The sequence below is a fragment of the Sphaerodactylus townsendi genome, linkage group LG02 (genome assembly GCF_021028975.2).
Source record: "Sphaerodactylus townsendi isolate TG3544 linkage group LG02, MPM_Stown_v2.3, whole genome shotgun sequence".
NCBI lineage: Eukaryota > Metazoa > Chordata > Lepidosauria > Squamata > Sphaerodactylidae > Sphaerodactylus > Sphaerodactylus townsendi.
In genome coordinates, this window is record NC_059426.1 from 128393119 (window position 1) to 128418330 (window position 25212).

General features: G+C 38.1%; 1 protein-coding gene across 1 annotated transcript in view; it reads right to left on the reverse strand.

Moving 5' to 3' along the window:
* Positions 1-25212, reverse strand: part of RYR3 (ryanodine receptor 3) — a 372359-nt gene that overhangs the window by 79984 nt on the left and 267163 nt on the right. Inside the window, exons 72-78 of the mRNA XM_048484286.1 lie at positions 23738-23752; positions 17545-17715; positions 16821-16880; positions 16510-16641; positions 15403-15515; positions 8963-9059; positions 7230-7336 (exon numbers count right to left, since the gene is read on the reverse strand). Coding sequence (XP_048340243.1) covers positions 7230-7336; positions 8963-9059; positions 15403-15515; positions 16510-16641; positions 16821-16880; positions 17545-17715; positions 23738-23752 — 695 coding nt within the window. The remainder of the gene's footprint in view (positions 1-7229; positions 7337-8962; positions 9060-15402; positions 15516-16509; positions 16642-16820; positions 16881-17544; positions 17716-23737; positions 23753-25212) is intronic.

A 25212-nucleotide genomic window follows, 5' to 3' on the forward strand; every position in this document is an offset into this window, starting at 1 on the left:
CTACCAGAGATTTCAGCCAGGGTTTTTCTATAGCTCTGATGATTATCTATGATTTTAGCAGGCACTAAATCGATTTTCAACAATATCTGAAAATTCTAATTAACTATAATGCTCTCTCATTGTTCTGTTAAGTGGATTTTCTTTTTGAGAAAGCTACAATCTGTATTAAAGAGGCATAAGTTTTAAAGTTTTAACTTCTCTTTTCTCTTTACTCTTTTTTTAAGATCAACAGTCTAGTAAAATGAAATGATAATGCTTATGCCAACCAACAACACACTGGGAAAATACTAAAACAAGTTGACAATAAAAATAGAGATCTCTAATGTCATCTCCAGCACTACAGGAACTTCTAAGAAGCTCCTTATACAGTAGGTACAAATGCACATGCCTGGGTTCTAAAGGCTTGTGCTTAACCTTTTCCTTTTTCAAACCAAGCCACCAGTACCCTCCCCCAGCTTTTCCCTTCATCGGATTTGCACAAGCAAACTTGAGTTCTGAACTCTATTCCAATGATGTGATGCTTCACTTGCCTGTGGGGGCAGACTGGTGGGAGGATTTTGGCTCAGAAGCCTTCTTCCAGGTCTGTCCCTCCTCTTTTAAGGCCACATGGTTGCCTAACTGCCCTCAGTTTGGCTTAGGCCCTCGTTGTTGCTCAAATTCCTAAGTAATCAGGAGGCTTCGGAGTGTGCTGTTCATGAGCATGGCGACAACAGCAGAGGCAACCAACAGTATTGGGCACATCACAGTGGTTGTGAAGAAGAACTGCTATTCAACAGTGTAAAGAACTTGGCATCTTAGGTTTAGGTACTAGGTGTTGCTAGGACCTGGCCAATGTAAAAGAATTGGGGAATCGCTAATTGCTTACAGCTGATGTTATTCATTGATCAAGCTTTGTGAAGCTTTGAAAACACATCTAAAAATTTTAAAACCCAGGAAAACTTTATATTGCTAACATTGGCAAGAAGAGCTGAGTTCAATCATGTATCTTATCCAGTAAAAGGCAGGCGGACGCGATGAATGCAGAGCAAATATCCCAGGAGATCTTCACAAAATGGCAGGTGCAACAGAGCAGGCAAGCGGCGAATCGCAGGCAGGGGAAAATGAAAGTAAGATTTAAGACAGGTGGGGAAAATAACACACACAGATGTGAGAGGTAAAATGTTGCTTTTACATATAACAAAGAGATGCTACTTTTATAAACATAAGTATACACGGGACAATGACAATGATTGCCTTATAAGTTATAAAAGAAGGTATCTTTAGGTGTTTTCATAAGGTGTAAGACTATATTAAGTTATCTACACACATAAACATATTTTAGTGCACAAATATGGGATTTAGAAGTCACAAAGAATATACCCTTCACAGAATCACAAGATTTGGTAGGTGAACTCTGAATATAAAGTTCATGTATAGTATCTACACTTGAATATAATGAGGTTGAAAGCCTGTTAAGTTGGATGGAATCCAAAGAGAGATGGGAGTATGATGCTTAGTATATTCCATTTGACTTGTGTATTTCTTATCATATCCCAATTAAAAGCACACCTGCTTTAAAATAATGAGCTAGCAGAAGAAGAAAGGTCAAGGGTTAGAGGGGAATAATAGGTGATGTGGTGATGTAGTAGTTTATAATCATGTTTGTATATTTGAATGCTTTCTTATTGTAGCTAAATAATGAAACTTAAAGAATATGTTAATCACTCATGTTCAATATATGTATCCTAATGCTTCATGTGTAATGAATCCTGCTATAAATGTTATTCTCTCAGTTTAAAGTGTAAAATAGCTAAAACAGCTTGCTTCTCTAGATCCTAATCAGTAGGTGCTATTAAACAGAAACTCCATTCAGAAGCTTCTTAAAGCCTCTAGCTAAAGTATTTTTCTAAGATGCTTCTGAAGCTTGGTTTCAATAGTCATAAATAATAAGGGAACATGAGTTCTTGTGCCAAACAGACACCTGCTGTTAAGAGGGCCCCTAGCAAGCTTGGGATAGTGTCTTCAAAGCAGGGGAGTGGGTCAAGAAAACCTAGATTCTTGTGCCAAGAAGCACCCGCTTATAGGAGGCTAAGATCCTGTGCCAAGATAGAAGGCCTTTGGATGAAGGGGTAAAATATGATGGTGTCTTCACAGTAAGATAAGGGAACCAAAGACGTGGCAGGTGCATCCAGAGGGCATCCAGAGGAAGGATATATATCATGAAGATATATATCATGATGACACGGCATGGATATATATCATGAAGGCACTACCGAAGGGTTGACAGTTAAGAAGAACCAAATATTAATTACAGGAAATGACCATATAGAGATGTATTAATTGGAGGAGATACCACCTGGTATATGACATAGTATGACTAGATGAATTGTAATAGGCTATGGCCCTCATCTCCTAGCCAATGGAGTAGGCACCCGATCTTGCAGGACCGTAAACCAATAAAAGGTTTGTTATCTGCTTCACCAACTTTGTCCAGATTATTTTGAGGGTCCTTGGACCCACGTTTCTAACAGATGGTGCATTGGCCGGGAATCCAGTCATCGTGCGCATCTTGGGCTAGCGACTGAGAGAGGAAGACGCGTCCTGCTGAAGTTTAGCAGTCCTCAACTCAGCGCTGGGGCCTGATGCCACGCACTGACTAGATCTCTTGAGGCCATGGACTTGGTGAACCAGCCATAGGAAAGGTGGTAGTGGGCACACCACCAGGCAACACTGTGCACAGTCCAAGGTAAGAAAACAGATACCACAGGTATATGCCAGTATTACCTTGGTGGTGGGGGTCTATAATGGCAGCAGAAGTGTATGCATGGTGAGCTAGCTTCTGGTTATCCACTATGGAGAGTAGGATGTCTGTAGCTAAGGGAAAGAGGGAGGAAAATCTTTCGCCTTTAGACATACCTGCTGGGAGCCCATTAGAATGCATGCTAAAATCCTGGGAGGATTGTATTACTAGTACTAGGGATAAAGATAAGAACAAAATGATACAATATTGTTGTTCTGAATGGCCAAAGGAGGAAAAGCAAAGAGCAAGGCTCATGATGACCATATTAGATGAGATAGTTAAAAGGAGAACAGAAAAAGAAGAACAGCAAGGATGAGGAAGGGGGATAACAAGGGAAAATTGGTAGGCAGGAAGAGCAAGGGGACCCAGGGGAAGAGGAATAAGTAGGAGTCCAAATCCAGGGCCAGGAGGGAAGGAATGGAGCCCAGTTCAGATGAATAGGGGCAGGTAGGAAAATTCAAGATCACAAAAAGTAGGTAGAGGGGGCAGTTTCTCCAAGATGCAGCAGGAAGCTGAGAGTTTTAAGGAGAATCTGTTTTGCCTCAGAGAAGGACAGACAGAGGTAGAAGAGTGAGGCTAATGTTGGCTCAAAGGAGCAGATAGAATTTGTGGGTGAACCAGAGGGGTTTCTGAAGGAGGTAGTGACCCAGATCACTATCAGTTACTGAACTTCCAAGGAAGTCAGGGGTTAAGAGTTTTGAAAAACAAAATTGCAATATGTGGAAAGGGAAGAAAAATATTTGGGACATTTAATAACATAAGGAGGAAAAAGGAGGATAAACCCAGAAAGGATGGGGGAATTGTTAAACTACCATTGCCAAAAACAAAGAAGGAGTTAAGAAAATTTTGGGGTTTAATTGGGTATTGTAGAGACTCATTTGTTAAAAAAAAAAAACTAAGAGTATCTATGCTAAACTAGTAGAGAATGAATCCAAGGAGGGAGACAGAAAGAGAGAGATGCAAAGGGAAAGAGAGTGGGAGATGCAAGGCTGGGAGAGAAGAGAGAAACGGACGAAAAAGCAAGGGCTACTAGGAAGGGAAGGAGGAATGGAAGACAGGTTTACATCAAGACATTAATGTAGTAAATAAGTCTGAGGTCAGAGGGACCAAGAGGGCTTATTGTTTTAAAAGATATGGATTAAATAGGAGGTTCCATTGAGAAAGGAACCTATAAACCTAGAAATTATAGTTTAATAATTTAGTTAAGGTATAAAATTAGAGGTTTAGATGGCTAGCAATGAGTGCAAAAAGATTATTGTATTTAAAGTTTTCTTTTGTAAGTTCAGCTAATTTGCAAGGATCTTTTATTTTAGGAAAATAATTATTTTTTATAAAAAAGATTAAACAGGCTATTTGAAGTAAAAAAATACTTTTAGAGCAATATTTTTAAAGAAGTAAAAAACCACACCTGTGGTTCGAGAGAGAGAGGCTTTTAGCTGCTTGCAGGATTAGGGGAAAAGGAGAAAGGGGAGCTGTAGCTGCTCCCATACAAGAGAGTGTGAAAGTTTATGTTTGAGAGACTAGAGGCATAGAAAAGCACAAAAGGTTTTTAGAAATTAAGAGAAATTAAAAGAAATTAAGAAATGTAGAAAAACAAGAAAGGTAAAATTAACCTCTATAATTTTGGAAAACATCAGTATGCGGGGTAAAAGAGGAGGGGGTGAGAGTAGTTTGGATAACAGGGAAAAATAATGGGGAGGGGAGTTAAAATGTTAAATATTTTTTAAAAAAGGTATAAATGTCTTTTAAGGTAACAAAAGTGTAGTTTAAGTAAATTGAAGCAATTACATGAGAGAGGGAGTTAAATTAGTCAGTTTCCTTAATGTAATGAGATGTTTTAGCAATATTTTAAAAAAGGCATAATAGTTTTGAGGAATTTTAAAGAATAAACCTAGTGTTTTTAAAGTGATGTAGCTGAGTATCCAGCTTCCAAAGAGCTAAAAATTCCAGACAGAGGTTTTAGTATCAGGAACCATTTTTTAATAGCTGTAAGAAAGAAAGGAAAAATTGGAGCACATATTTGCATCTTTTAAAATTTCAAAATTTCAAACTTAAATTGAAAAGTAAAGCCTCCAGGAACCAATGCAGTATTTCTTGGTAGGCTCTCTGTTTCCAAATTGCTTAGAGAGAAAAAGCTTCTTTGAGTTATGCAAGCAGTAAAATGGGATGGCAGGCTGCATGCCTGGAGGAGAGATAACGGATTAACCCTTTACTAACTGAGAGGAAGGGCAATCTTTTAGTTTGCCAGCTCCACTTAGCAAAGGGAGTAAAAGGCAATCTGGTTCAAGCAATTATTTTCCTTATTTAAGTTGTGTGTATGTTAAAACAGGGACACGAAAGTGATTGAGGGATTGGAGCACTCTCCTTATAAGGAGAAGCTGCAGTTTGAGATTTTTTTTAGTTTAGAGGAGGATGCATAAGAGGGAATGTGATTTAATTTTTAAAAAAAATAAAACTATGCATGGAATAGAAAATGTTGACAGAGAGAAATTGTTCTCTCTTTCTCATGGTACTAAAAACAGGGATACATTGAAACAAAGGGAGATTAGGATTAATGAAAGGAAACAATTCACACAATGTGTGATGGATGTTTAAAATATGCTGCCATGGGAGGTGGTGATAGCCTGTTTAGTTTTGAAAGGGGCTTGGACAGATTTATGGAGGAGAAGTCCATTTATGGCTACCAATCTTGATCCTTCTTGATCTGAGGTTGCAAATGCCTTGGCGGACCAGGTGCTTGAGAGCAAGAGCGGCAGCAGAGGGCCACTGCTTTCACATCTTGCATGTAAGCTCCCAAAGGCACCTGGTGGGCCACTGTAAGTAGCAAAGTGCTGGACTAAATAGACTTTGGTCTAATCCAGCAAGTTTTTAAAAATGTTCTTATGTTTTATGTTATAAGTGTATTGTATTTTTGTTAAAAATTACAGAGGAAGAGGAGGAGGGGGCCGGTAGAATACTGCCAAATAAAGGTGTGTAGTGTTAATCCAGCCCCTATATGTTAAACTGTACACTGGGTTAGAGTGAATAAGAAAAGTTATTCAGAATTTTATTAAAAGACAAATGAGTATTGGATTTCCATAATGGGAAAAAGCTCTTCCACTTGTGGGTGTATGTTCACAAGGGAATGGCAGCGGGAGTATTAACCCACAAGCATGGGGGGGAAGTAGAATGCCACATTGCATTTCTTTCTAAAATCTTGGACTCTGTGGACAGGGCTGGCCTCGCTATGCGCAAGCTGGTGCAGCAATGGCTTACATAGTCCAAGAGAAAACAGAAATTACCCCACATCAAGTGAGAATACTGTTGATACAAACTGCCAGATTTATGGCAGATGCTTGGTTGCTCAAGTGAGGCTGTGTTACTGGAACAATCTAAATTAGTGTAAAACACGGCCTCACGAGTAAATCCAGCATCTTATCATTCAACAGAGGGGGAGGTAGAAGCTGAAATTGAGCATAATGTTTAAAGTTGCTGAAATGGGACTTCAAAGAAAATCCCATAAAAGGGGGAGTTAATTTATATATGGGTTATCTAAGATGGCTAAAATGAAATGGGAATATGAACGTTTAATTTTTGGAAAAATTATGGGGGGAGAGGGGCTTCTCAGAAGAAGAAGATCCCTAGCACATACGTACCGTAGTTAAAGATTGAAAGCTTTCAGGACAAATGGCAATATTATATGTTAAGGGATGTTAAACAAGTAACTCTGAAATTTACAGAGATGTATAATTAAGCTGCCCAGCTGAGTGAAAAACGAAACTGCTCTGGAATCGGGTGTGGCATTGTAAGTAAGTTGGTACAGCAGTAGCCTGTTTGGTGCCGCATGGGATAAGCCTATAGGGGAAACAGTATGTTAGAAAACAACAATAAATGTTTTGATGGAGTTTTATAATGAGAAATAGGGTAGATAATTGTGTAAGAATTATAAAAGTTGTGAGTAAAGGGGAAAAGGATTTGTGTTATTGTAGAAAAAGGAATTTGTTAAAAAGTGTGTTTTTATAAAATGTATTAAATATTTGAAGCTCTTTAAAAGTAATATAAGGGAAAAGATTCAAGGGGTATGTAGTTATAAACTATATGTAATTAAGAAGTTGGGGAAAAGTAGAAATTGGAATGTGGTTAACCAAAGCCTTAGCCAGAGAAGTGTTGTAGTTTACCTATGAGGAAGCAAATGTTATGGTCACAATGATTAAGTAAAACCTGGCCATAGAAACAAGTTTGCCTTGGATGAAAGTCTTTCTTTTAGCTTATTCAGAGGGTTTGTTCACGATGTCCCAAGGATGTCTTATTTTGGTTGTGCATAAGAGACCCTTACGATTATAAAAAAAAGCAAACATACCAAGCATAGTGATCTGTTTTACAAAGATCCTGGTTTTTAAAGCAACAGACTCTCATGGGGGAAATCAATATTATAACAGGGCCTATATAACTTTGAATACAGTCCAGTTACCTTCTTTCAGTGAGAGCATTTCGACTAAAATGAAGAATAATTTGATGGAGAGGGTCAGGATGTTTTTCAGCTTCATCCTCTTCCTCCTCACTTTTTTTTGAGGGGGTCTGTGGAAGAATGAAATTGGAATGCATTATAAATAAAACATTATGAATAGTGAAAGAAACAATATCCTTGAGTGCATGTTTTAACTTCTAATATCATGAGTGAATATTTCAACTTTTAAAACATTTGATTAAAAAATCTTTTTGCAATGTCTATATACTTTAGAGTGTATAATGTATGGAACACATCACCATTGTATTAATAAGAATTCTGAACACCTAATTTATCATTCTGCATTACTATCAACTTATTTCTTTTTGTTCCTCATATGAACCTTTTCTGAAAATTTATTAAGGTTGCAAATATTTTCGTAAGTGTCTGTACTTTTTGCAGAACATTTAATACAACTTTCTTACATAAATATACTTTTTAAATTTTTTTTGAATTATATCTAAAACCAGAACTAGCGATTAACAACGCCCAGTTCTAATTAGCTGAAATTTACTCTTTTTTTCAAGACATTTATTAGCTCTTTTGGTTGATTTTTTTCATTTATGCCACAAACTAATGATGTCATTCTGTGACAAGGCCTAAATGTATCTGCACTTGCTGTGACCTTAACAGCATGGATTTGACCTTTCTCATCAACCTCATAGAGTTCTCCAAGATTCATGGTGGCTGAGAAGGCCCAGACAAGCTGTACAAATAAAGCACCCTTTGAAGTTCTGGATGCTCTCTAACATACCCCATAGCACATCCCTATAAAAGAATACATTTTAAATTTCTGAAAACCCACTGACAACGAAAGGCTTGAGCTTTCTAAATCAGCATTAAGCCTAGAGTTGCCAACCTCCAGACGGGATCTGAAGATCTCCCACAATTACAAACCATCTCCAGTATACAAAGATCAATCCCCCTGAAGGTAATAGCTACTTTAGAGAGTGAAATCTATAACATTATACTCCACTGAGGTCCTTCCCTTCCTACGCTCCAACCTCATATCTTCAGGAATTTCCCAACCTGGAAATAGAATTAATAGAACAGTGCCTGAGAGGGGGGTGAAAATGAGATCAAAAGGGATAAATGAAATACACTATAAAAGCTTTGGTGATTAATATAAAGTGTCGTCTATAAAAAGTAAGGTGCCGGCTTCAAAAGTCCTCCAATTATAAAAGAAGGAATGGCAACATCATTGCTGAATAAGGTCTTACAGATTTACATTTCATTAAAATACCATTTATCAGAATATCAAGAAGGCAAAAATAACTTGAATAAATGCTCAGAGTGTTAAATTAAATGGAGGATTATGCAGTAATCAAAATTCAAAAGCACAAAGAAGCATTTATTGTGTTAATTCTTCAAATAAATTTTACTTAAAACACTGGATGTCCAAACTGAACGAAACAGAACAATGATCCATTTCAGTTCAATCCTATTTCTAAACAAGATGCTTCAAATTGTGGCATATGCTATGACTGTGCACAGTGTATAAAGCTGTGTTGTAGTGTACAGATTGGAACAATCTTTTTCTGATCCTAGCAGATAAACAGCTTGTGCTCTATGAATTTTAAAACTTGTTAACTTTGGCACAGAAAAGCTATACATATTTAGCAATATAGATATATTTGTAATAGTAGCATGAATTAATGTGGGCATTTCAAACTGAGCCCAGTTATTTCTGTACTTACAGCCAAATCCTGAATTAGTTTCTCCTCAAATGAATATTCCTCTGTTTCTATCCAATATTTCTGATAACCATGGAGGAACAGGTTAATAGAACGGTGCCTGAGAGGGGGGTGAAAGCGAGATCAAGAGGGATAAAGGAAATACGCTAGAAAAGCTTAGGAGGTTAATGATTAGTAAGCATATGGATTTTGTACAATTTTGTTCCTCTGATTGGTCAGTAAATATTCAGAATAAATTGTCAATTTTCCTAATATTGTGAGATGTTAATACACATAAATCATTTTATGATTTAATTTAATTTATGATTTTATTTAATCATTTAGCACAATACCACTGTGAGTAATTGTAGTGTAACAGTTAAAATGTTGGTCTAGGATCTAAAATGTTGGACAGGATCTCAGGTTTGAATCCCTACTCTGTCATGGAAGTTTGCTGGGTGACCTTACACAGGAACTCACCCAGGGTGAAGAACGGCAAACAAGTTCACAGATAAAGAAATGAAATAAATATTCTACCTCACAGTGGTTTTGTGAAGATAAAATGGAGACATGGGCTCATTCCGCACATGCAGAATAATGCACTTTCAAACTGCTTTCAGTGCTCTTTAAAGCTGTGCGGAATAGCAAAATCCACTTGCAAACAGTTGTGAAAGTGGTTTGAAAATGAATTATTTTGCGTGTGCGGAAGGGGCCATGGAGAATATTGCATGCATTTTGAGTCCCCACTGTGGTGAAAGATTGGGTATAAGTGAAGTAAATACATAAATTAAAAAACACAAATATAAGATTGTGCTGTAACAACATTCACACATTAACATTTTACCATCCTATACATAACATGAAATTCAAAGGTTGTCAAAGCAGTCACCTTCATATTCTTTTCTGGGGTGAGCACTTCAAAAAATTTCATATTACTTTCGGATCCAGGTTTTGGGTAGATCATTATCTTAATTTTTCAGAAGTGATGTTTCTGGGTTGGGGGGGGGGAATTCGGGAATTTTTTCAGGTCTCAAAAATTTAAGACCGTTATTTTCATCATTTCCTCCCACCCCCCACCCCCAAACAGAGGCAGCAAGAGAAGAGAGAGAAATCTGCCCAGAAACCTGGAGCAATCTTGAACCAGTGCCTGGAGGAAGTTTTGGAGTGAATGTGAGCTAATAACCGGAATTTTAATTCTGACGTGACAGAAGTCCTATAGGTGGGTCTAAGGGCCATATCACTCCAGTCTTGGCCTATTTATACCAGCTTGCAATCTTTTTCTGGGCACAATTCAAGCTGTCCTTCTTTCCCTTCCCCCCACCCCTTTTTGCTGTTTAAGATGTTAAATATAATACCAGTCAAATTTCCAAACTCTGGTTTGATGTGTTATTTGCCGGGGAAGGGTCTACACCATCTGCACGCAACTGAAGTTTCTGAAAACGCAGCCATATGTGGAGCACATTGCAATAGTCTAATCTAGATGTTATTAGGACAGGCACCCCAGTGGCTAGATCTTTTCTACCAGGAAAAGCTGGTAAAAGGCACTCTTGGCCACAGCTACCACCTCCTTATCCAGCATTAGACTTGATCCCAAGAGCACCCTCAGAATATGGACCTTTGAAGAAAGGGAGTAAAAAAGCGTCTAGAATGGGTGACACCTTAAATCCCAGTTCAAACCCACCTATACGACTTCTGTCATGTCAGAATTAAAATTCAGGTTATTAGCCCACATTCACTCCAAAACTTCTTCCAGGCACCGGTTCAAGGTTTCTCCAGGTTCCTGGACAGATTTCTCTCTCCTCTCTTTCTACCTCTGTTTGGGGAAATGGGAAAAAATGACAAAAATAATGGTTTGGTATTTCTTCAGTGATCCCTACATCCTGCCTAACATTTTAATTTTCGTTTTTATGTTGTTGTGTATGTATTTTATCTCTGGCTTTAATTGTTGTAATTATGTGTTTTTGTTGGTTTTAATGGTTTTTAAGATGTGATTTTATTATGTATGTTTATATAGTTTTATTGATTTGTATAAATGTTCTAAATGCTGTTTTAATGTTTTAAACGTTTTAGCATTTGGATGTTCACCATCTTGAGGATCTTGAGGATGCTAATTGGGTGGAAAAGTGGCACAGAAATCTTTTAAATAAAATAAATTCTGTATATTTTTAATTAGCCTTCATGTTAGTTCTTATGAGAACAGAAAGGTGGGGTATAAATTCTGTAAAATAAAATAAACAAACTTCTCTCAATTGGCTTTCAGTTATGTGTCCAATTCACAACCATGTTTCCAAGCCCCTTTTTGCTGGTTGGCTTGGCTTGTATCTTCCAGAATGATGGTGCTTTGTTTCAACACCTGGGCTTCCTACCTAAAACCTGTCTTTCAATTTGTCATTCCCTGTGCAAGCAGATTTTGGCAACATGTGCTGTACTGTAGGAAACATACAATGTCTGACCTATTTGTATCAAGATGAACAGCCAGTTTATTTGCAAACTTATTGTCTCAGATTCTTCCTAACTACTACAGATCAGAAATTCTGAAACTGTAAGAAATGTATAATTATATTTACTGTACAGGGTCCCAAGGTTTTAAATGTAGTTTTAATGTGTAGTTCAGTACTTCATAAAGGCTGAACTTCAGCAAATAGAACTCAGATGGGGGTCATTTTTAGTGCACACTGCACACCAATTATGTCTTTCCCATTTGATATTGCAAATAAGAAATTATTAATTCATTGATGTCTTGCATTTCACTGTTTGAATTCATCTTTGAAAACTGACCAATCAGAATCACTTATGAAATTGTACAAACTCATTTAATGGCATCATATTATGTCTGGGAAAGGAGTAAGTGTGTGCATAAGGAAGAGGCTCGCCATTACATTACCGTCAATGTGAGTATGAGCCTGTCATATTGAGTTTTTTGATGTACTTTATCCAGCCATACACGTTGAAAGGTGCTCAGGAAGAAATTGCTATTTTTGTGTCTGAAGAAAAGCATATAAGTTTTAACTAACAATAAATGCACAATAAAATACACACAAGGTCTGAAATTGTAAACTATTTCAGAATCACCACCACATTCTGCCCTGGTGTATAATGTTGTATGAACATAAAAATCAACAAGGAAATTTTTCTGTGTAGGTGCAATGCTCAAAACGCCAAATGCAAATTCAAGAACTTATATATAATCATAACAGAAAACACAGGGAACAATCCATCTGAGGAGTATCATATGCAACCCCTATTGTCTGCAACCCCCATTGCCAACAAGAATCTTTATGTAGAGTTCCTTGTATCATAAGTAGCATCTGAAATTTCATTTGTATACAACACAGTTCACAATCCATATTATTATATGCTGTGTGGAATAGTGGTTAGAGTGTTGGACCAACCCCAGGGAAACCCAGGTTCCAATCACACTCAGACATGATGTAATCTTGGGTTATCTTCCTCTTTCTAACCAACATACTTCATAGGGTTGTTGTGAGGTTACAGTGGAGAACAGGAGAATTATGTATGCCACCCTGAGGAAGAGTGGGATAAAGTAATATAATAAAAATAGATAATCACTGAAGTGGCAATCCTTATTTTACAATACTATTTAAATGTTAACATAAAATAAAGAGTGAGCCCTTTACTTAACACTCAAAGCTGCTTCAGGTATTGGAACCACAGGAAAGGACAACTGGTATGACCACTATCACTGCCCAGAGGCATATGGGGGGCAAGTGAAGCCCAGGGACAAAAAGTTCTCCGGACGCTCCCCATTGGTTGCGTAGTCCCACCCCCACATTGCGTAACCCCGCCCCCTGCACATCCCTGCTGCCGGCTCCTGCTCTCCCCAGGGCCTGGGGATGGCAGAAGTCTGCCTGCACGGACCCTGGGAGGGTGGAGCAGAGGCATATCTAGGGAAAATGGAGCCTGCAGCATAATCTGAGTTTTCAGCCCCCCTCGCTCCATTTTCCCTAGATACAGTAGAGGGGGGAGAGAAATCAATCCATCTGCCGATCTCACAGAGGAGTGCCCAAGTCTACTGCTTGGGAAGGCTGGAAGGGGTCCAGGTCTACTGCTGGGCAGGCCAGATTGGGTTGAGATGGCATGCTGGCATGGATTCTGCCTCTGGAGGGTAAGCGCCATCCCTTGACCTGTGGAACCCACCTTAAAAGGAGAATCTGGGGTCCCTAGTTTAAACACCATTGAAAGTGATGCTGTTTGGGGGTGGATTCCCCCCCCCCAAAAAACCAGCCACACTTTCAATGTTTTTTAAACTGGATACCCCAGATTCTCCCTTTAAAGTGGATCCTTAGTTTAAGTGATGAAAACCATTGAAAGTGATGCTGGAATCCACCCCCAAATTTAGCTTTTCTATTGCAGACTAACAGCCCCATTCAAAACCAGAGGCAGTGGGCTACTGAAAAAGCCCTGAAACCTCCCTGATGCTGAAAAGTCCTATAGGGCTGACAAGATATATGCTGTCAAAAAGTAGGCATAAGTTCGAGGGCCAGTCCACCTTGCTACCAGCCCTCAATCCCAGGAGGGAGCCAATCAAAGTCAACTCCACCTCCAGGAATATCCTGGCCTGCCCCTTCCCATGCTAGCATCTGGGCGGGATGCCAATGCAGTTCCACTGCAGCCTGGACTTCTAGGTTTTGAGGCAGCAGAGCTGTGTGATAAGTGGCTGCCCATGCATTTCCCCCTTAGCTGAGGTAAGTGCCCTGGGGAGGGCAAATGCACTGGCATGAGGACACACCACTCCCTTTTGACCCCCTCCTTTGGATAGAACTTTAACATGGCTACGCTCTAGAAACCATGCAAAAATCTATTCCATGAAAAGCGACTATTATTTCCATTACTTATCCAATTTTGAATTCCCAGGTGTCCTAAGATAAATTAGAAGCTAATATAAACAAAACAAAAACAGATATGAAAATATACGGATATATTGGAAATACATGGCTACATAGCTGTTCTTTTACAGAGTCAGGCTTAAGATGATGGCCCTGATATTATATATTTTATTGATTTTATATTAAAAATAATAACAGAATAGAAAAATAGATATAAAAGAATAAGCCTTTACAGATAAAAACAACAAGAAGTTATATATATGTTTGTATGTGTGTGTGTATATATATAAAAATATATTGAAATATATTACAACAGCCCAATCCAGCGGAGGGGCAAATACGCCAGTAGGTGGCTGCTGTGGCCTGCCAAGACACCTGGATGCAGTGCAGACATTTCCAACATATTGGGGGGTGTTCTGGAGGCATAGCCAGGGGTGGAGTCAACCTTAATCAGCTTCCACCTAAGCTTTGCCTCCAGATATGGAGCGGCCCAGGGCATAGTCTTACGCCACCACCCTTTTGGGTGACATAAGCCCACTAAGTGACACAAGCCCACTGAATGGAGAGGCTTTTCAGAAGCAGGGTTTTTTTTGTATTTTGCCTCCTTGCACTGCCAAAAAGCCCTCTAGGGTCTGAATTGGATTATACATTCCAAAAATCCTTACTTATCAGTCATTATTTAATTAATATAATTCTTAAATTTAATCTTCTTTAGGAAAAAAACTGCTAAGAATTAATTATATTCACTACAAATCAAACAAATAATAATATGCTGGTTCCATCATTAAAATCTATAAACATCAATATTAGTATAAGGCACTATATTCCTTATCATTCAGTTACCTTTCTTATCTTACAAAAACAATATCAAGACATATCAGCACAATACCCATGGGAGGATCCTCTGCGGCAGGTAATTACAACAGTATTGTGGTATATGCATATGCCCAGGCAAGGGTAGATAGGAAAAAGGGAGCAATGGATTGTCTCTTAAATGTTTTAATGTAGCATGATTTGGAGTAATTTGAATGAATAAAATTATACAATTTTACAATCTCTCAAGGTAAGGCAAAGGAAGAGCAAAAATTCATTTACGGGGGGCAGCCTGATATTATTGTTTGGAGTGTCCAAGTATGAGCTGAGAGACTTTGGTTCAGATTCGCTGTCTCAGTGACCTTGAGCTGGTCACAGTTTCCAAGCTTGTCATACCTCAAAGGCTTTTGTGAGGATAAAATGAGGGAGAACCCTCTGCTCTCCTCTGATAGCTTTGGAGGAAGGTTGGGATATAAATGTGTTAGGCAGATAGACAGATTTATGAGACATCAGAAACTACTAAATATTGGTGCACAAATTAAAAGGAGAGTGAATTTGGGATTCCAGTGAGTCAATAGTAGAACACGTTACAAGAGTTCAATTTGGAGGACAATCTAGCTCCAATTAAAATGGGAAAAAAGATGAGAGATTCTGCAATTATTACTTTAGCTTTGGGTCAACAAACTGTTTTAAGAAATAGGCTGAATGTCAGTAAACTTTCACAAAAAATATGTTCAGAATTCCCAGTGCTGTACAGTCCAATAATAAGAATCTCATGTAAAAACACATTAAAATTAAATGTACCTTGGCAAATTGTATAATGGTGCCATCCTGAAACAAGCAACAACAGCTCTTTTACGTTGTTTTGACAAGAGTTTGTGCCATACAGCTTTCTTTGATCTTAGTGGTTGCTCAACCTGTAGGAAAATACTACTTTGAATCAGATAGACTGCCCTAATTTACTTTACGTGTAAGGGTAAGTTAGTAGCTGGGTTTTATTTATTTGTTTCTAATACTTTATAACATTCCAGTGTCAACTAACATGATGGACTCTCATAGCAGGTTATACAAAGCAAAATATGAAATACATAATACAAACCACAACACATAATGTATTATGAAATACATAATACCAATATATAAACAATCTTATTTACAATAATCCCTTACTTAAATATAAACAGCAGACTGACACTGCCAGTACCAGTACCAGATTAAAGTGTCAACACTGAACTCAGAGGTTAGCACCAATGTAAATAACATCTTCAGAATCAAGGCAAAAAGTAACACAGCCTGAATGAGTCCCCCACTGTCTTGACTGTGCAAACTGATAGTTATTAGATGACATCTATTTTGGCAACAAAATTCAAGTACATGTTTGCCATTGCCTTCCCCAGTTATCTACACTTTGGCCCCAGCAAACTGGATACTTGTTTTATCAGCTTCAAAAGGATGGAAGGCTGAGCCAATCTTGAGCCAGCTACCTGAAAGCAGTTTCTGTTGGAATCAAATTTAAGTCATGAGCAGAACTTTGACTGCAATATTGCAGCTTGCCACTCCGTGCCATGGAATCCATGTAAAAAGTATATAAAAAAGACTATCCTGCAGAGCTTTTCTATTACTTTGATACTTCAAGCAGCATACGTTAACTTTTAGCATCCACATTTCGACCACACCTTAACAGAGAACTAGGATCTAACAAAGTACATACTTTTAGCATCAGTTTTCTATATAACAGACTTTTTCCTGCTAAGTGGAAGTGTTTCTGTGAAAAGTTTTTGGATGCAGTCCATTAAGTGTTCTGTAAACATTTAGTGAAGTAACATGAAAGTGACCTTATGGCATACATTATCATAAAAGCACCCATGTTATAATTTAAGATATATACTGCAGAACTGCAATGTATTTCACCTGTTCCAGATGATAGACAGCTGCAGAGATCCTTTGTACACGTTCCACAGTTTTCTCAGGATCAGCAGGCTCCTCAGTTTTCAAGATGTCTTTATACAGATTCAATTGCCATTTCACTGCAGGATCATCTGACTACAAGACAAACATATTTATTCTTGTATTAAAAATACCTGAATACCAAAGACTTTATTGTGAGTTTTTTAAAAGCATGAAACTAAGAAAGTAATATTCTTTGCTAAACCTTTAAATATGTTTAAATGGTGACTGATGCTAGAAGATAATTTTTAGCTTTCAGACTTCTCAAACATTACCTTCTCCTGCAAATGCAAGTTACTGCGTAAGTGTTCTTTGATCTCTTCTTCTGAATCTTTCTGTGAAAAAATATGTGTCAGTTAATCTGTGCCATAAATTGAACTACCATGCTAACAATATCCATGTTGCAAATAAATATCCTAATTAGAACACAAAAAGGAGTATTGCTGCACCTTCAAGATTAACAGATTTACTAATGTATGCCCATTTAATTCATTCAGCAGAAATAGCTGTACAGATGGTGAAAGTGCTGGAGAGAAAAGGATAAGAATGAAAACAAGGGGCTAAGAGGCCACAAACTGCAAGAATTCGTGCTATTTCTTTGCAAAATTCACAATCGCCTGTGATAAACACAGTGACAGTAGAAAAATGCTTAATGGGTGATTACCCAGACAAGTTAGTTATACCAAGCAGTTTAACTGCATAGGCTGCATAGGCTTAGGAAGGACTCAGATATGTTATGCTATCATCCTTTTGTTGGGATATATGCTGTTCCTCACACACTATCAGGGCACTTTCTGGTAACAAAACTTCATGCACGCTTGAATCAGGACCATGAAAACTCTAGATTGGATCTTACAACTTCATTACATAAAATCAGGATGATTTCCTGTATTGGTGCAAGATTGCTGAAGTGGAGGGGAGCAACATTCACTAACCCTACATGTCTAACAGTATTTGAATCTCCAGGGTTTTTTTTTAAAGAGTAGAATATTGACTTACATAGCTATATCTAGACTTAGCAAGAGAAATCAACTCTTGATCTCCAGGTGTACACATATTCAATCCAATTGGAAGCATTTTCTTAAGTGCAGCTACAATCAGTGATGTCTGAATTGAGTATAAATCTCCTCTACGCTTTGATTTCTTTCGTTCTTGGTCATGACCTCCAGACTACAATTGGAAGACACATAAGAAACAAATCATCTTGTTACTCGATTAAAAACACACTTCAATAGTTCACTCTTTCGAATCAATCAAATCTAGGCCTTTATGTTAATTTTAAAAATATTTTGAGTGGGTAATGTTGTTAAAATATAAATGAACCAAAGAACTTCTCTGGTAAATATATTTTAGAAGTACTCTTTCAATCACTTTTACACAAACAATTTAAATGTATTCATGATTTATTGGACTGACATATATGCACACACAAATAACATCTGAAATTGATAAGAAGTTATGACAATAAACTGCCTTTTTGAAGTCATAAATTAGTGTTTCAGGTGTCTGAGTAGAATTTGCATGTAACAAATTTATCTGTATTGCTGCATCTTTAAAAGTCTGATATCTAAAAAGTATGAATTCAACAAAACCATACACTTATAAGTATATGCACTAGAAAACTAGTCTGTGTTAGCTCCAATGTTGATAAAGAAATCTTGTAAAGGTATCAGACTATAGTGTCAGCAGCTTCAGCCACCCAAAGTATGAGCCCTTGGAAAGAGACAGTAAACAAGTTGCACATCAACATAATCTCCATCCTATTTCACAACATACAATTTTATTTCAAAATAAAACTTTTTATTTAAGGCAGTAAATCAAAGCTCTGAGCAACAGCAACATTTCTCATTGGTTAGGCAATCATACTATGAAACAAATTCACACTGAACAGCCACAAAAAGCTCCATTTCTGAATTGCATGTATGAAAAAGAAACCCACTGATTCTGTGAGAAGATTGCCACACATGAATTCAGGATTGGGCTCACAGCATGTAACCATTACATACAGCAGATGCTTGCTAATAACACTCCAGCTCTTTTGGGTTCTGAAGCTGCAATTTTAAGGCCCAGAGAAAGTATTTATACTGTACAAGCTTGGCACACTGGTACAGTAAGAGGCTCTAGTATGCATCATTTGCCAACAATTACCACAAAATATCATTTCTAAGAAGAGGAGAAAAAATTAAAATAGAGTACAAACATGCGGTAAATTGTTGCAAAGCTTTCTAATTAATGGAAACTATCAAACAATCTAGCCATTCTTACATGTTTTGTAGTTTGAAGTAAACAAAAACATGATGTAGTGGACTAAGAACTGCAAAAGAGTAATTTGCCTCAAAGCTTTGCTTGTGAAAATGCCTTAGAAAAAGTTTTCTACAGGAGCAATGAGTTAATGGCTCTATATTTATAATGACATTAATCTGTACTCTACTTTGATAGCAGACAAACAAATGCCACAATGTATCACGGAGACCCAGTGGCGTCACTAGTCTCTTAATCAGGGGAGGTAAAGTCAGATCTTGTTTTTCATTCTTCTGTGCCTTGGAGGACAACTTTCCCCATAAAACATTCCTTATTATTTACTTCACTTTGACTGGACAGGAATATTAACATAAATGAAGGAAAATACATTAAAATATAGCAAATTCTCCATTCTGTCTCTGCCATCAAATTTTAGTTTTTCTAAATTACTACTAAGATAAATATGAACGCAGAGCTACACATAACAATTTACTGCATTGACAATAGTAAGTACACTAACTAGAATTACACTAACTAGAAGCCAATTACATTTTTGGTTTTTTGGGTCAGGTGATGGTGGGGGGGGGTAGGTTCTCAGTCTCTAATTATCACCTCCTATACCTAAATGAAGAGACAGCCATCTATACACTATTTGCTCATCACAATTAAGAATGGGATATGTAAGCTTTCACTAAAATTAGTCACTATCAGAAGACTGGGGAGTAGTACATATTACATCTTTTTTTAAAAGTGGGGGGGGGTTCCAGAGGATAAGACCATGGTGTAGTGGTTAGAGTGTGTGCATAGGATCTAGGAAATCCATATTCAAATCCCACTCCACCGTGGAAGCTTGCTGAATAACCTTGGGCCAGCCACTCTCAGCTTTGACCATGGCAAATATTTGAGTGAGCGATCTCCAAGGAATATCGGGAGTGTGAAGCAAAGGCAGACAATGCCAAACCACCCCTTAACATCTTTTGTCTTGAAAACCCTATGGGGTTGCCATAACTCAGTTGTGAGTTGATAGCAAAACACAGAGAGAGAGAGACCAGAAGAGAACTAGGACATTGTAGGCCAGTTTAAGTCTATACCAGGCAAATGAATAGAAACTGCAATTAGATAGAATTATTAGGCACATAGAGGAACAAAGCTTGTTGAAGGAAAATCAGTATGGGTTCTACAAAGGAAGTCCTGCCTCTCCAACATTCTAGTGTTCTTTGAGAAAGTGAATAAGCACACAGATAGCGATAACCAAATAGACATTATATACTTGGACTTTCAAAGGGATTTTCATAAAGTACCTCACCAAAAACCAGAGGTGGGATCCAACCAGTTCTCACCACTTCTCTAGAAGTGGTTAGTATTTTTTTCTGAGTGCCGAGAAGGGGTTACTAAAGCAACCTCCCTGCCCAATAGGGACTGGAGGTGTGTGTGTGCAGCGGCGCCACTGTTTGAATCCCACCACCATTAGAACCTGTTATTAAAATTTTTGGATCCCACCACTGTCAAAAACTCCTAGGTAAGCTAAACAGTCAAGGAAGAAGAGGTCAGGTCCTCTTATGATTTAAACATTAGTTAAATGTCAGGAAGCAAAAAGTAGGAATAAGTGGATAATTTTCCAAAAAAAAAGGAGGAAAGCACTGGAGTCACACAAACATCAGTATTGGAGCCTGTACTATTTAATTTGTTCATAAAAGTCTTGGAACTGAGAGGGAGCACTGTAGTATCCAAGTCTGTAGTCAACACAAAATTATTCAGAATGGGGAACACCAAAGTTGACTGTGAGAAGCTGCAGGTGGATCTCCACAAATGGAGCACTGTTCATATTAGGAAAGATTTCACATCAGGAAAGACTGAAGTGTCTATTACTTTTCAATTTAGACAAGGGACTTCTCAAAGGAGGCATGATAGAAATTTATAAAATTATGAATGAGGTTTAGAGAGTACACTGAGACAACTTTTCCCTTCTCTCAAAATACTAGAACTCAATTTTGTTCAACAAAGATGATAGGGATTAGATTCATGATGAACAAAAATAAATACTTCTTTGCAGAATCAGTAATTAAAATGTGGAATTTGCTGCCAGAGGATGTAGTGATGACCACAGACACAGACAGCTTTATAAAGGAAATAGATTAATGGGGAATAGATCTATAAGTGGTACTAGCAATGCTGTCCGAACAGAACCTCCGTATTCAGAGGCAGGAAACAACATCAGGGAAAGATTTAGCCATCAATGCTCTGTTGCTGGCCCCCAAAAGTAACTGGTTGGTCATCATATGAGACAGGATGCTGGAATGGATGGACAACTGTTTTGATCCAGCAAGGCTCTTCTTATGTTCTTATGAAGGTAAGGAATCTTTCTACAATCCTCACATCCATCACTCAAACTATGAATGAACCCAGGGCAAACTGAGAGTTGACCATTGTCCTCTACCCATGGTTGTTCTGAACTAACCACAGCCTTCAGACTCCCAGAAGGTGCAGGCAACTTCCCTGTCCCAGACTAGCAGATCTGTTCTTTCTCTCTGGAACCTAGATCCAGTTTTTAAAATTATTTTTAAGAAGGGGAGGAAGGGCAAATTAGGGAAACATCAGAAACATATTGCCTCTCCATATATAATTGCCTTTAGGCAGAAAAACAGTGCCTTCTCCTCCATGATGTTAGAGGTAGTGGGTATATTTAATTCACCTGCCAGAAATTAGGAATTGTATTAATGTATATGCCCACATTATGCTCAAGAATGCTACTTGGCAGTGTTTTCATGGGGAGTAATGTTTTGATGGTTTCTCAGAAGATTTTGCAGTACAACTGCTAACATTATCTTGTATATTTGTTCACAGAAATATGTATTTTAAAATTTGAACCCAAACCCAAGTTACAGTCTTAAAATTACATACTGCTAGCACTGCTAAAACAAAATGTAACAATAATGTAACTTATGGTGTATTTACGTCATGAAGACCTACAGCTGTGGATGGAAACTAGGCTTACCAAATTCCTGCTGGGGTCAAGGCAATCCCTCTTCCCCAGCTCTTGTTTCTAACTGCTACTCTGATGACCAGTGGGAAGAGAAGCAAATAAAATATCTGACAAGAGATGACATGATGTCAATTTCCAGGAAAACCTGGAGGTGACCTGGACATCAGTCTGCTCTAGGAATTGCCAGAAACTCTATAATTTCACCATAGAGTTTCCAGCAATTCAAAAAGTATCACTTCTATGCAAAACCATCACAAAACAGCACCTCTCATGTCCCTGCCTCCCAGATTCTCGCTGATTGCCATATGCTGGCTGGCAACCTTTGTGGAAATACTGGGGAGCATGTGGAATTTTGGGCAAAGACAATCTATGATCTCTAGTTATGTAATAGGTGCGTAGCCCCAACCAAACTAAAGGCAGGATACTGTGGTGCCAGTGCAGTGCTGCTCTGCTGCTCCCAAAGAGGTTTCCAGGAAGCATGGAGAGGCTAGAAAAGCACAAAAGCCTTCCTACCATTGAGCAGCCTCTATAGGCTGTAATGGACTGAAGGCTGGCTTAAATCCAAGCTGCAGCCCGCCAGCATAACCCTAGCAAAGACCAGGAGGGACTGATATGGGCTCCTCCCCGAGCCAAGCCCCCAGGTTGCCTCTGCTACACCAGGGAAAGTGGGGGTGCTGGGATGGTAATGTTCTTCCAGTGCTGGAGAGGGCAATGGTGGTTGCATGACAGAGGAATTGCCCATCCGCTGGGGTAAGTGCCCCAAAGAGGGAAAATCCACTGGAGCAGCCAGGCATCACTCCCACAGGCTGATTTCACCCCCCCCCGGGTGGGGCTCTATATTTCTTTCTCTCTCCCCCATGCCTTTCACACACACAAAGCACCAATGCTTCCGTATAGCTCTCAGCAGTGTGGTAGTATAGGGCTTACACTGTGGCTTTGGGCTATGGACACTCCTTATGAGATGTATGCTGCCATGTGATCACTGCAATCCTAAGAAGAGTTACATCCTTTTAAGCTCATTGAGAAGGTTATCGATCTGCATTGGATATATTTCTAACTGCTTCCATGCAATTAGTGATCATCTGTTTCTTTCCACCCTGTGATGCAGAAGATTACACGTTGCATGGCAGAGGTACAAAGAGCATCTTAAAACTGGGAAGAGGTGGGATTCAGCATGATATTACTGCTTTTGAAACTGTGCAGATGCTGAAGGAGAGATTGCATCAGCAATTATGAAGTGCTGTGTAGTTGCCATGGTTTGCTTGTGTGATGTTAAAATAATCCATACATTTGCAGCCATGGAGACACAGCCTTGCAAGCTCTCTGCCTCATCTTTTAACTCCTTTGCGTTAACTGCTTTTTTCCTTTGAATTATTTCTATGATTGAACCCCTAATTTCATTTGAAGGATGGGAATTTTAAATAGAAGGATGGGAATTTTAAATAGGAAGCATACGTGTACATTTTAGTCTATTACAAGTTTTCTTCAGTATCTTGATGGTGGGGAATGAGGGCAGAAATGAGGATGAAGTAGTTCTTTGAGAAGAGTTAGTTACCCTTGTGGGCAATGAACAAGTGACAAGCACAATGACAATTTGTTTCTAGTATCAAATGCTAAAAACGACAGTACCTCCATGAGTCTGTTGAATGAACCATTTCTGACTAAAAAGATAGTTTTTTCTCTCTTTAACATATAAAATTAACATGGTAACAGAGGCAGAACAGAGACCTGGTTGGGCTAAAAATATATATTAATGAAATCAGTTCCCAGACCTATATGGAAGAAGGTGTGGAGCTTAAAAACAGATGATCAGTTAAAATCTGCTTTGCTTTCCAATAGGATTCATACTGGCCAGGACATGTACCTTCCCTTTGTGACGCCACTGCTGTGATCAATGGAAAGAATGCTGAGAGCCTGGTCATCTCTAACACTAAAACATAAAGACACATCATGCACTTTGACCTGTACCTTTACTTGCATGGCCTGTATGAAAGAAAAAATACAAGGGAAAAAAGTAAGTAAAGTTGATGATAGGATGCACATTGCACAAATTCATTAGAAACATTGCTCCTCTCAGTAAAGTAGCCTGCTTTTATAACAAACAGATATCATGAAGCCCAAAGGTATAGTGACATGCTTTCTTAACAAATGTTTGGTTCACTGTATAAGATTAGTTTCTACTAAAGAGATATCTATTATATTTATTGAGGGCTATGTATGAAAACTTAACACATTACCAATAGTTACAGTACTATTCACATTCAAAGATATGTCATCTGGCAAGGCTATCTCACCATGTATTGTTGAAGGCTTTCATAGCCAGAATCAACTGGCTGTTGTGAGTTTTCTGGGCTGTTGTCTGGTCTTGGTCGTTTTTGCTGCTAATGTTTCACCCACCTCTATGGTTGGCCGCTGAAGATGTGAGCCATAGAGGCAGGTGAAACACTAGAAGCAAAAACTACCAGACCACGGCCACACAGCCTGGAAAACTCCCAACAGCTAGTATCTCAACATAAATAGCATCATCTACCATCTTTGTAATTTTCTATTAACATTAACTTTAATTATATTAATAAACATCATTTGATCTTAAAACTAACAAATGCTTCACAGCGTACACTTACCAATTGTTTAAAAGCCTTGTATCTGTCAATAAACAACATTAACAAGAAATGCAACATACAAGTGCTTTTACTTTAGACATGAGAAACTAGTGTCAAAAGAAAACCTTGTGCAGACTACAGAAACTTGTCTCTGCAGTTATTTCTGAGTGTCTCTCTCTGTGATCATAGCTTTATAAAAGGCAGCAATTTAGAAGCTAAGGACTGAGGTCTTCCCAACAATATATTTTAAATTTAAGCACCATTGTTCAATGAATTTCAATGGGGCATCTTTTTTGAAAACTGAAAATAAGGTGTTTAATTACACCTGGATAGTGCTCTTTCTTTTGTCCTACAAATACTATTCCACTAAAACCAGAAGAAATATTCATGGCTACTGTAACTGTCATAATTAAAACAATTATGTAAAGATCGTCATCTGAAAACAAGGATGACACAATATTGCTTTAATTTGATCCACTGACATCTAGTTACATCAGTATTTTGGCAATTTTTAAAAAATAACTGTTTCTTAAGGAAGACTAGATCAACACCATCAAACAGAAAGACACCACTGCTGAATATGACTTATTATTCTAGAAGTTGGGAAGTATTAACACATATATGTTCAATTCCTCTGAGGTTTTAATGTTCAAAGAATTTTGATTCATAGGGCACTTTTGCACATGCAGAATAATCCAATTTCAATCCACTTTCACAATTGGTCGCAAGTGGATTTTGCTATTCCGCACAGTAAAATCCAGCTGCAAAGTGCATTGAAAGTGGATTGAAAGTGCATTATTCTGCATGTATGAAAGTGCCCTTAGTTCTTCCACCCAACAC